The 12,656-nt window shown below is 43.2% G+C and overlaps 1 protein-coding gene across 1 annotated transcript; it reads right to left on the bottom strand.

Moving 5' to 3' along the window:
- Positions 1-3,231: 3,231 nt before the first annotated feature.
- LOC149301527 (uncharacterized) lies at positions 3,232-11,615 on the bottom strand. The gene is made up of 4 exons (XM_089484044.1): positions 11,594-11,615; positions 10,972-11,143; positions 8,518-8,638; positions 3,232-4,616 (listed from the first exon to the last, which is right to left on the bottom strand). The coding sequence occupies exons 2-4, from the start codon at positions 11,041-11,043 to the stop codon at positions 3,295-3,297; spliced, it is 1,515 nt and encodes a 504-aa protein (XP_089340170.1). The 5' UTR covers positions 11,044-11,143; positions 11,594-11,615; the 3' UTR covers positions 3,232-3,294.
- Positions 11,616-12,656: the final 1,041 nt, after the last annotated feature.

The raw sequence follows: 12,656 nt of genomic DNA, 5'->3' as shown, positions 1-12,656 counted from the left end.
AAGAGGATCCTGTAAGTAAGCTGGACCCAAGCCATGAAGGGCTTTAAAGGTTATAACTATCACCTTGTACTGTCCCCGGAAATTAATGGGCAGCCAGTGAAGAGAGGTTAGTATAGGTGTGATATGGTCACCTCTAGATCTTCCAGTGACCACTCTGGCTGCCATATTTTGGATTAGTTGAAGTTTCCGGACTTGATATAAGGGTAGCGCTATGTAGAGCACATTACAGAAGTCAAGATGTGAGGTTACCAGCGCATGCACCATAGTTTTTAGGTCTTCAGGTTCCAGGAAGGGACGCAGTTGGTGTATCAGTCAAAGATGATAACAAGCACTCTTGGCCATCGCATCTATCTGAGCTGACATCTGGAGCAATGGATTCAGGAGCACCCCCAGACTGCAAACACAGTCCTTTAGGGGAAGTGTGACTCCATCCAGGACCGGTTGACAAACCTCCATACCCAGATTAGGACCTCCAACAACACGCACCTCCGTTTTATCTGGATTCAGTTTCATTCTTTTCTTTCCTTATCCAGCCCATTGCTGCCTCAAGACATTCATTCAGAGGGAGATGCCTTCTTTAGTTGACACTGAGATATCTCTGGATGTCATGAGCATACTGATAGCACCCGCCCAATGCCTCTGGATGAACCCTCTTGGCGGTTTCATGTAGATGCTGAATAGCATTGGGAAGGCGCCCTGGGGAATGCTGGATTTAAGCTCCTTTTTAGAGGAGCAACTGTCCCCAAGCATCTCCATCTGGAATCTGCTTGAGAAATAGGACCGGAACCATTGCAATGCATTGGCCCCTATCCCCAATTCTCTCAGGAGTTCCAGAAGGATGCCATGTTCACTAGTATCAAAAGCCACTGAGAGGTCCAAAAGCATCAACAGGGTCACACTTCCACTGTCAATACTCAAGTGGAGATCATCTAAGGTGAGCATAGCAATCTTGACTCCGTATCCCATCCTGAAGCCAGTTTGAAATGGGTCTAGATAATCTGATTCTTCCAAGACTACTTGGTGTTGAAGAGCAACTGCCTTCTCAATCACCTTGTTTAGAAATGGAAGATGGGAGACCGGTCTGTAATTCTTCATGTCCAAGGGATGTAGGGAGGGCTTTTTCAGAAGAGGCCATATCACCGCTTCTTTTAAGCAAGATGGAAAATAGCCTTAACTAAGAGATGCATCTATGATATATCTCAGGTGAGTCCTCAAAGCATCTCCTCCTTGGATGACCAGCCATGAAAGGCAAGGGTCGAGAGGGCAATTTCTCTTCTTCACACTTCCAAGGAGCTTGTCCACATCCTTGGTACTCACAGATTCAAAACGATCCAGTATGATCTTATTCACAGAGTCACTGGACACCTCACCTATAGCCTCTAATCAAATGTTTTTACTGTTTAACTGTTTTTATACTATCATTGTTTGATCCAGTTTTAGTATTGGGATCGGGGTGGGCATAGGGATTGATTTCTTTTGGATTTTATTGTAATCTCAATGTATTTTATTGTTGTAACCTAGAAATAAATCTATTATTATTATTATCATCATCATCTTATGCTGGTATCGAAGTTGGTTCTTCTGTGAGAGATTTTATCTGCGAAATGGTCATTTAAAGCATCACACTGAGCTGTGGTAGCCTCTAACAATGGGTTCTGGGAGGTGGATTTCTGGATCAGGTCCCAGATGCTCCCCACTTCAGCAGTCCCTTTATGCTTCTCTGCCCTTGGCACTTTCCCTCCCTCCCTCCTCCTTCCCATCCTTTAACCTACATCCCTTCAAGGGGTCCAAGGCCCTTTCAGCATTTTCCCAGAACCGGGAGGGGGGTAATCTTTCAGGGGCTGAACGTCTTTCTCCTTTTCCTCCTTTGCAGGGTTGTTGTGAAGGAAAATCCAAATCTTGTGGGCTTCTATGCCTAGTTCCGAGGTTACCATGGGGGTGTCCCTTTTCCAGAAGGGGCTTTGGGTCCCCCCATCTGCCTTCTCTTGTCTGTGTCCTAAATTTGGGCTCTTCTCTCCTGCCCAGATAGAGCCCCTTCCACAAGACCCCAGGGAAAACTCCTCCCACCCAAAAAATGTTATTTCCAATGCTATCCTGTGTGATGCTCTTTATTTGGCACAAAAATATTCTCCAAATGAGGCATAAGAATGGAGGGTCTTTCCTCTGCCCCACTTTCCAGGAGGAAGGGGGCTCCTCAAAGCCCTTTTTACCTTTGGATCCTGATCCCCTCCATGGCCATACCTCTCTCCAAGGGTCCTTCCTGCCCTCTTTTCTCCTAATAACCCCCCAAGTACCTAGGCCTCAAGGAATCCCCTGAGGAGAACAAAGGGAAAGAAAGAAGGAGAGGAGGCCTGGGAAGCCCTCTCCCCTTTCTTTGGGGAGAGAAGAGGGGCTTTCTTCCTTCTTATAACCCCGAGCCCTCCCCCCCGGGAGACCCTCTAGCCATTCCTTCAATAGAACGAGAGCTCTCCCCACTTCCTTGCCTCTCTCAGAACAGACTGTGAAAGCAGCAATGGCTTCAGGTGTGAGACTGTGCAAGCACACATACATCGAAAGGCCCCTTCTGATCATGCACAGGGATCACCAGGGCCTTACTGCTGCTGCTGTTCATTCTGCTGGCGGCCTGTTCTTATAACTGGGAATGGAGCTGAGGGCTGAGGAGAGAAGAAGGTGTCAGTTTTGTGCAAATTCAGAACTTCTGTGCATCAAAGAGTCCAATGTGTTGAAATAGCAAAGAACTTTATTGAAAACACATAGTCAGAAATTTAGTGTTTAAGCCAGAACTTCCCTCCCCAAGCCAAAGGATATATTGAAACCCAAAACCAAAAACTCCACCTTCTACCAAACCTAGCCCCCACCTACAATCCCCACCATCCATCCCCCACTATTAACCAGCCCCACTTTGCCATCCTTCTCACATGCACAATCTCTCCCTGCCCCAGACATTTGAAGAAGCTAGCTCCCTTTCTGTTACTACCGGTCCCCAACTTTCTTCAGCCAACATCCCACAAATTCTGAATGCTATAATTGGTATTCTAGCTAGCTCCAACAAATCCCAGCCCCCCGTCTAACTAACCTAAACCATGACCCATAATCCCCAGCCAAATTTATAACCCAAAGCAATTATCTATACTAGTAGCAATTAAAACCTAAACTTAACAAAACATAACTTTAAAATATAAACAGACATATGGACAGACAAACCATACGTATAAAATCATAAGGGTCGTTTCTTAGAACCAGTGGACTGAAAAAAGATTTTTGTATTCCTTCGTTACAAAAAATAATGTTGGTTCACTGCTTGGATTTGTGTGGCTTCTCTCCTGTGTGGATTCTCTGGTGTGTCAGTAGGGTTGACTGCCGAGAAAAACAGTTCCCACAATGCTGGCATTTGTATGGCTTCTCTCCTGTGTGGACTCTCTGGTGTGTCAGTAGGGTTGACTGCCAAGCAAAACAGTTCCCACAATGCTGGCATTTGTATGGCTTCTCTCCTGTGTGGACTCTCTGATGTGTCACTAGGCTTGACTTCAAATAAAAACATTTCCCACAATGCTGGCATTTGCATGGCTTCTCTCCTGAGTGGACTCTCTGATGTCTCACTAAGTCTCCCTTCAAAGAGAAACATTTCCCACAATGCTGGCATTTGTATGGCTTCTCTCCTGTGTGGACTCTCTGATGTGTCACTAGGCTTGACTTCAAATAAAAACATTTCCCACAATGCTGGCATTTGCATGGCTTCTCTCCTGAGTGGACTCTCTGATGTCTCACTAAGTCTCCCTTCAAAGAGAAACATTTCCCACAATGCTGGCATTTGTATGGCTTCTCTCCTGTGTGGATTCTCTGGTGTGTTAGTAGGGCTGACAGCTGAGAAAAACAGTTCCCACAATGCTGGCATTTGTATGGCTTCTCTCCCGTGTGGATTCTCTGGTGTGTTAGTAGGTGGGACTTTTGAGAAAAACATTTCCCACAATGCTGGCATTTGTATGGCTTCTCTCCTGTGTGGATTCTCTTGTGTGTCACTAGGTGTGACTGCCGAGAAAAACATTTCCCACAATGCTGGCACTTGTATGGCTTCTCTCCTGTGTGGATTCTCTGGTGTGTTAGTAGGTGGGACTTTTGAGAAAAACATTTCCCACAATGCTGGCATTTGCATGGCTTCTCTCCTGTGTGGACTCTCTGGTGTGTCAGTAGGGCTGACAGCTGAGAAAAACAGTTCCCACAATGCTGGCATTTGTATGGCTTCTCTCCTGTGTGGACTCTCTGATGTCTCACTAAGTCTCCCTTCAAAGAGAAACAGTTCCCACAATGCTGGCATTTGCATGGCTTCTCTCCTGTGTGGATTCTCTGGTGTGTCAGTAGGGCTGACAGCTGAGAAAAACAGTTCCCACAATGCTGGCATTTGCATGGCTTCTCTCCTGTGTGGATTCTCTGGTGTGTTAGTAGGTGAGACTTTTGAGAAAAACATTTCCCACAATGCTGGCATTTGCATGGCTTCTCTCCGGTGTGGACTCTCTGATGTATGACAAGAATCGACTTGTAAGCAAAATGTTTCCCACAATGCTGGCAGTTGTATGGCTTCTCTGATGTGTGGACTCTCTCATGACTGACAAGTTCTTCTGTAAAGAAGGATAAGGACAGATAATACTGAATATCAGATTTAAGAGAGGAATGTTTTAGCCCAAGCCCACCTCTCTATGAGGTGAAGAAACCCAAATATCAGTGTTTGGTAATATGCAAGAATCAATGTATATATAGATGGAATAAAGTATGAGAGTGAACCAAAGTACACATTTTAGAATAGAGGCCTCTGGGAGAGAGGAATGCAGAAGGGGGGCAGATGTGAAGTTGTTCAAGGTGAAGCATTTGTCCAAGCACTTAAAGGAAACAAAGAGCATTAGGAAAAGACTGATATAGAATGTAATTTCACTGGCAGAGGTTCCTCTGAGTGCCACCATATCTGATAAGGAGCAATGGGGTGTAGCCAAAGGTATTTTAAAGTATATTTAAATGTATTCATGTATCTGAACTATGATTGTTGGAAATGTATATGTTTGGAGTGCGAAGTGCCCAATAAAGTGATGAAGATGAGTTTTCTTTGTTTGTTTTCCTATAAAGGTAGCCATTTTCTTTGGCTCTGGGCCTCAGTTTTGTTAGAATGGGAATTCTACTGAGGACAGCTAGCTTTGAATAAATCTGAATTGTTAACAAAGTCTGGCTCCTCTGCCTTACTCTATTCTGTCACAACCTTTTAAAGCCTATCATCCATAACACCTATTTGATATTAAATTAATAAAGTTGGAGTGGGTGACCTGAGCATGATCCTGCTGCTTATGCCCCTAAATACATGGAACGATTGTATCCTTACTCATATGAGCTAGCAAAGAAGAGACTGGATGGGGACTGCCTTGAGGGAATCAGTGGAAGCTGATAGTCAAAGGGCTGTTGAAAAAATATTCCATTAAACATGAGTAAAAATATTTTGATTGACAGGTGGCATCATTTCCTGTGAGACTGCCATAGATTCTTAAGTCAGAGCACATGGCATGATGCAAGCTAACTGCAGAGGATGCTTCATGCTGTGTGGCACCAGAAGATGAATCACAGCCAATACAGTATACTCCTCACATGTGAATTGCTGTGTATAGGATTGGATTGGAGTTGTATATACAAGAGATGGCGAGCATGATGGAAATCAGAGAGGAGAGCTTGCAAATACTTTTATTATTTTGCAACTCAAGATAGAGAACTCCCAAAGATTCAGATGAAATCAACTGTGTCAGTGACTTATTTTTAAGTGTGAAAAGTGGTCAGTGCATTGCCAAAACCTGTACCTGGAATTTTTTTTCCATACTTTGCTAAGTTGAGCTGCATCTGGGAGCATCATGCTCACATTGCGCTGTACATTGGCTTTTGAACAGGACTGGAATTCAGAGCCAACAAGGACCTGAGGACCGGTGTTCTAATCCCTTATGTCTGAGGTATTTGCACCATGCACCTATTGCATTCAATTTGATTTTGGACTATATTTTCCCCACCCAGAAAACATTCTAAAGTGATTTAAACCTTATAGAAAACTCTGGTTCTGCCCACTAGCAACAATTTCAGTATAAATATTTCAGTCTTGTTGCAGACAGACTCTCTGTTGGTTTACATTGCTAAACATCTCACTACACTCACCAGCTCCACTTGCCTTGGGAGTTACTGACTTCTCTCCCCATTCTGGACCCTCAGCAATTGGAATCAAGTTCTGTCTAGGTTATGTATTACCATTAGCAAAGCCTAACATCTATTCACCACTCCTACCTTTGTTACCTAGTTCTTGTGTGTGCGTGTGAACACTTATATGTGTGTGCAAGCGTGTACAGTGCACCTATGTCACATGCGGGCACGCCTTGGGCGGATTTCAGCATACACTAAAAGCCACACTAGGAAAAAGGGAGGTGTGCCCCATAAGGGTTAATGGCGCCTGTGACTGTGCCGGGCACAGACATTCCACTGCGCGGAGCACCATTCATGTAAATAGGGCTCGAGAATACACTGAGTTCCCCTAATGCCGGGGGGGGGGGGGGAACGGGATGACTCCCGAGGCCACTGTTGCCCCAATCTCCCCTTTGAACGAAGTATGAAATTCCCCTAAAAGCATAGCACTTGGGAGTGTCCTCCCCAGACTCCAGCATTTCGGGTAACAAAGAGCCTCTGGAATCAACCATGGAGCTAAGCAAGCTCAGGTTGGAAAAGAAACATTAGAGAAAAAGGAATTTTTCTGTCGCCTTTTCCTCTATTCATAGACATTGCTCATAATTTCTAAATGGAACCCCTTAATATGTTTGAAAACAAGGACTTGAGCCGGTTCTCACCAGTTCAGTTCTTAAAATCTGTCAGGTTGGTGGCTGCCTCCCAATCCCCAAGGCCCCTCTCCTGGCCCTTCCCAGAGGTCCCTTCCTCTCCGCACAGAGCTAGGCGATCCTGGCTTTGCTCCTGCCTTCCCCTCCTGGCTCCCATAGCCTGATCCCCTTCCCTTTCTCCCTCTGCTCCCCAACCTTCCCTCTTGCACAACTGCACCACTTCAGCATCTCATTTTCAGCATCTCTTCCCTGCTTTTCTATTTTTTAACTTTCCCTCTGTCTCTCCATCACAGACACATACCCACAGAGTGTGATGCATAAAAGGGATACTTTGAGGCCCGTTTGTTGAGAAAGGCAGGACAATCAATATACAAATAACTCATTGGCAAAGGCAGAGCAAGGGGGCTGGGACTTGGACTCCAGTTTTGGTGAGGGTCAAGCACCAGGGAGCAGCCTTAAAACATTATAAGACAGGCATGGACTACTGATGGGGTTTGGAGGAGACCTCAGGGGCAACCCCACATGCCTGGGGGAGGGGAGTGAAATAATATTTTGCCCCTCAACATCCCACAGCATCCCTTTGGGGAAATGGAGGCCATTTTGCCACTGTTGGGCCCTCTCTGAGCCATTGCAGACCCAAGGGAGGTCTTTCCCCCAAGAAGACTCTCCAGAGCCTTTAAAGGATGGAAGAGGGGCCAAAAGAGGTAGGAAACTTGCCCAGGGATGTGCTGAGTAACATTTGGGTGAGAAAAGCATTAATCTCTATGGCTTTTTCCTACAAAATCCTATAATAGGCAGTTTAGGATGGAGTATTTAGAATCCTTAGAAACTGGAGAGCAATAGTGCCTCAGTGAACTACAGATTCAAATATTCTACAGGATGTTGCTATCACAATTAAACTAGGCTTGAAAGGGATCTAGGACTCCTAGTAGACCGCAAGTTGAACATGGGCCAACAGTGTGATGAGGCAGCTACAAAGGCCCATGTGATTCTAGGCTGCATCAATACAGGAATAGTTTCTAGATCAAGGGAAGTAATGGTGCCACTTTATTCTGCTTTGGTCAGTCCTCACTTGGAATAATCCTGTGTCCAGTTCTGGGCCCCACAATTCAAAAAGGATGTTGACAAATTGGAGCATGTCCAAAGGAGGCCAACCAAAGTGGTGAAGGGTATGAAAGCCATCAAGCTCTATGAGGAGCAGCTTAGAAAGCTGGTTATGTTTATCCTGGAGAAAATAAAATAAAGAGTGGATATGATAGCCATGTTTAAATATTTGAAAGGGTGTCATGTTGCGCAAGCAGCAGGCTTGCTTTTTGCTGCTACAGAGAAAAGGAGACACTACAATGGATGCAAGACACAGGGAAAGAGGTTCCACCAAAATATTAGGAGGAACTTCATGACAGTAAGAGCTCTTTGACAGTGGAATATACTCCCTTAGAGTTTGATGGAGTCCTCTTCTTTGGAGGTCTTTAAAGAGAGGCTGGATGGCCATCTCTTGGGGGTGATTTGAATGTGTATTCCTGCAGGGCAGAAGGGGGTTGAACTGGATGGCCCTTGTGCTCTATTCCAACTCTATGATTCTATTATTCTAGTGGAACCAAAGCAACATGATAATATAGTATGAAAGGACCCTCAGTCTTTATAGAACGAGCAACGGATTCAGGTTCCTTACCTACAGAAACCACATTTTCATAATTGTCCATCATTACATAATTGTACATCAGTCTCTGTTTCTTGGTCAACAGATTCCATTCATCCTCTGAGAAATATACTGCCACATCCGCAAAGGTCACCTGCAATAGAAAATAGCCCTCATCCAGAGAGTGACTAAGCAAAAGGGGAGGAAAGCACATGGTGCATCCAAATATTATTTCATCACTTCAGAATTCAGTCCATGAAATAAAGTTTAAATTCTGTTAGCAAGCAAAAAGCTACTGCCTTTCCCCCCCTTTTTTTATTGTGGTAATACATCTTTTTTTTTTTTTACAAAGCTTGCATGTTTACAACAAGATAAATAAAAACATATATCAACAAGCTATAAATCTGTTAGGCTTATTCCTGATAACTCTCCACAAGAAACTGTATAATTTTATCTTTTAATACAACATCTTATTCCCCTATCTCTAGGTATGAATAGAAAGGTTTTGTTTCTTGTACCTCTCCTTACTGAGCAGCGGCTAAATAAAGTCTTACATCTTCCCAATCCTTTCCCCATTTAACCATATCCTTCTTGTTTATTAATGCTGTTAATCTGTCTAGATCTTTCAATTCTTGAATTTCGTTTTGCCAAGTCTCCATTTGTGGGATTATTATAGGTAATTTCCAGTTCTTTGCTATTCTCCTTCTGGCAGCCGATATTAAGTATAATAATATTTCCCAATATTTCCTTTCTTCCTCTGGGTCTAGTAATGAAGTCTTGTTTAACAGATATATTTCTGGTCCAAACTCAAAATCAATTTTTAATATTAACTTTATTTCCAAATGAATCTTCACCCAAAAAGACTTTATATATGTGCTTTGCCACCACATATGTAAATATGTACCCATTTCTTTTTGGCATCTCCAACACTGGTTATCCTTTAATTTATAATTTTTTCTAGTGAGCATGGTGTTTGATACCATCTATTTACAACTTTCAAATAAATTTCTTTTATTTTTTGTGCTACAGTAATTATTTTGTTTTTAATCTAGCTTCTTCCCATTTTTCCAAGTCTAAATTGTATCCCAACTCTTTTGCCCATTTTGTCATAGAATCTTTAATTTCCACTTCTTCAAGGGATCTTTTCAGTAAGATGTTATATATTTTACATAATATATTTTTTCATTTTCTTTCATTAATATTCATTATATTCTTTCTCAAAACCAAATAAACTCTTATCCTTTGTAAATCTGGCTTGGTAAACCTATTGTGACAAGGTCTATCATGCATATGATGAATTGGGCACCAGGCCATGAAGGTTCATGTTGCCAATCTCTTCCTTTTAGTTGGTTTCAAGGTGCTACAAGATTCCTTTGCATACTGTTGGGCATGCTTTGATTGTGATTTCCTGCATGGCAGGGGTTGGACTTGATGGCCCTTGTGGTCTCTTCCAACTCTACGATTCTATGATTCCTTCTTTAAGCTGCATATAATTCAACCAATTCATATGGCCTATTTTAGTTATGATTTCTTCCTTTAATCTTAATATAACATTTCCTTCATTATCATGAGTTCATATGTCTCTGTACCTTATCCATTTCTGATTCTTTCCCCATTGGCCTAAAAAGCCTCTTGTGGGGAAACCCAAAGTGGAAGTCCAATGTAAAACATTTTTTCACAGTTAGCCAATTATTAATTAAAGGTTTCCTCAACAGATGTTCATTAAAGACTTTGTCCCATTGTGTCCATCATATGAGACGTATACAAAAAAGCTACTGCCTTTGAGATCCAGTTTGTCTTGAATCTTTTAAATATAATATAAAATATAATAAAAATATAATTTAGGCCATGGCTGGGATATTGATTATGGATTAGGATACTAACTATCCCAACACATATAGTATGTTTAGCCACAAAAGTATTATGGTGCATTTAGCCATTTCTTGCCAAATTTTGGAGGCAAATGTCATTTTTAAAAACCTGTTCTGGGGAGGATGCTGGACTTGAGGTCCACTGGGCCCACCCTCAGTTTAGATTCAGAGATGGTCTCCCATATCCCCAACATTTCACAGACAGTAAAAGCAAGGCACATGTGGACAAGCAACACCAGAAGGTGGTGAGGATGGCCAAAGTTGTTTATGAGGAAGATCACACAAGCTATGAAGGGCACAGCAGTTTGCTTTTGCCACAGCCTCCTGAACCAAAAAGGAAGACCCTGGCAACTTATGTCCTCTCCTATCCCCCCTTTTGGGTTGATGGGGTGCAAACTCCTTGGAAGTCATTTTGCAGCAACACAAGAGAGCTGAGGAGAAGGGGGGAAAGTGGGAGGAGAGAGAAACCTGGACATTTTTGAAAGCCTCTGAAAAAGTGGTGTGACAGAGGATTTACCAGGACTTTCTCTGCCAAACTGGGACAATATGTTCTCCACTTGTTTTCATGAGCTGGCCCAGCAGTGACACAAATGAAACTAATAGGATGTCAACTCACCAAAGAGTTGTACTTCGACAGCCTCTTTTTCTTGGAGCCCAACTCCCTCTGCTTGGCCTCTGTGTTGGCCATTAGGTGGGAAAGGGGGAGGGTGTCCTGGTGGCCCTGCACTTGGGTCTCTTCCAGCAAAATATTTCACAAAGCTGTGTAGAAGGAGGCTGAGATGAAGTTCCTGAGAAAAGAGACTAGGGTTAGGCTTGGTTTGTCAAGAAGCCCTACATCACTCAAAGACACAGAGAACAGCATGCTGCTAGTGAGATACGCAGGTGACATATGCCTCCTTTGGGCCAATGCAGAGATGGGTATGCCCTTCCTCTCTCTGCACCAAATAAAGCCCCATGGACCTAGCATAGATTCACTGCAGCTGCCGTACACAAGAGATACTCCATGTTAAAAAGCTTTTGACGTTGCTATGTTGCGCAGCATGTGAGGCAACACGTTAACGTATGGCGCCAGATTCTCGACCTTGACTGTAGTCAGTAGCTTGTGAGCTGAAGAAACACCTGTCGCTTTCTCAATGTAATCTTCTCTCAGATGAGGCTTTTATTCATATAAGAAGTTCCACTGTGTACAACACTATATACATCGACACCCTCCACCATCCACACCAGTAACAACCCACTCTGAGGCACACACTGTCTGACTCTTCCTCAGTGACAGTTGAGAATGACAGTTGACAGTTGCATCAACATTCCAATGATGCACTGTTTAAATGCTGACACATCTAACTGCCACTAGAGCTGTCAATGACTTCCACAACAGCTCCACCTAGTGGCCACATGCATGTCATTTCCTCAGACCTGTTCTCCATGGTCCTGACACTCCATGCCTTGTGAGAGTGGAGGGGGGTCAGGGGATGGGGAATTGGAGAGGACCCTGGCTATGTCCCTGTAGCTAGATGTGAAATGAGCGCATCATCTGCTGAAACCTCCTGACCTCCCCAGTGGCCCTCAGAGGAGAATGCCTTCCTTTGGCTTCTGGCTAGAGAAACACAGCTGGATGCTTCTCCAATGCCTCGCACCCAACACTCTCATCAGGCATGGAATGACCATGGAGCATGGCTTCCACAATTCCACTTTTCATTTTGTATTCCTCCTAATTTCACATCTATTTTAAACCTCTCCCTCATTTGATGATAAAGATACCAGTGACAATCTAGGCCAGATTCTTTAGGTTCTTCTTGTGTTTTGATCTCTAGTTTTCCTTGCGATTCTTTCAGTACATCCTTGTATCTCAACCATTTAGTTTTCTGGATACCTTTCCTCCCGAAAAGAGCCTCATGCGGCAAACACCATAAAGGTATTTTTGGACATATTCTACACTTGTTTTTTCCCCAGATCTTCAATAGAGCTTTTCTTACGAAATGATTTGTGCTTTCTTTATGAACTTTCTCTTTACCGTAAATTAGGGATCCATTCCACCCAAATCTTAAATGTTCACCCTCCAGACATAACAATTGTTCATTCTCTAACAAAACCCATTCTCTAGTCCAAACTAAACAACAAGCAGCATAATAAAGTTTTCAGTTTGGTAAACCCAGCCCTCCTCTACTTTTGTCATCACAAAGTATTTTCGTTTTTATCCTGGCTCTTTTTTTAATTCCAAATAAATTTTGAGATTCCCTTTTGCCATAGATTCAATGGTTTTTTATTCTGGATGATGGGAATCGCTTGGAACAGAAACAG

This window comes from Sceloporus occidentalis, unplaced genomic scaffold (assembly GCF_023333645.1).
Source record: "Sceloporus occidentalis isolate IW3139 unplaced genomic scaffold, rSceOcc1.0.p SCAF_21, whole genome shotgun sequence".
Taxonomy (NCBI): Eukaryota; Metazoa; Chordata; class Lepidosauria; order Squamata; family Phrynosomatidae; genus Sceloporus; species Sceloporus occidentalis.
This window is presented reverse-complemented; position numbering and strand designations above follow the sequence as displayed.

Excerpts from the sequence above, each read along its gene's own strand:
- LOC149301527 (XM_089484044.1), bottom strand. The coding sequence starts at position 11,043 with ATGGCCAACACAGAGGCCAAGCAGAGGGAGTTGGGCTCCAAGAAAAAG. Across the intron at positions 8,639-10,971 it reads TGTCGAAGTACAACTCTTTG|GTGACCTTTGCGGATGTGGC; the intron begins GTGAGTTGACAT and ends TTTCTATTGCAG. Across the intron at positions 4,617-8,517 it reads TGAAAATGTGGTTTCTGTAG|AAGAACTTGTCAGTCATGAG; the intron begins GTAAGGAACCTG and ends CCTTCTTTACAG.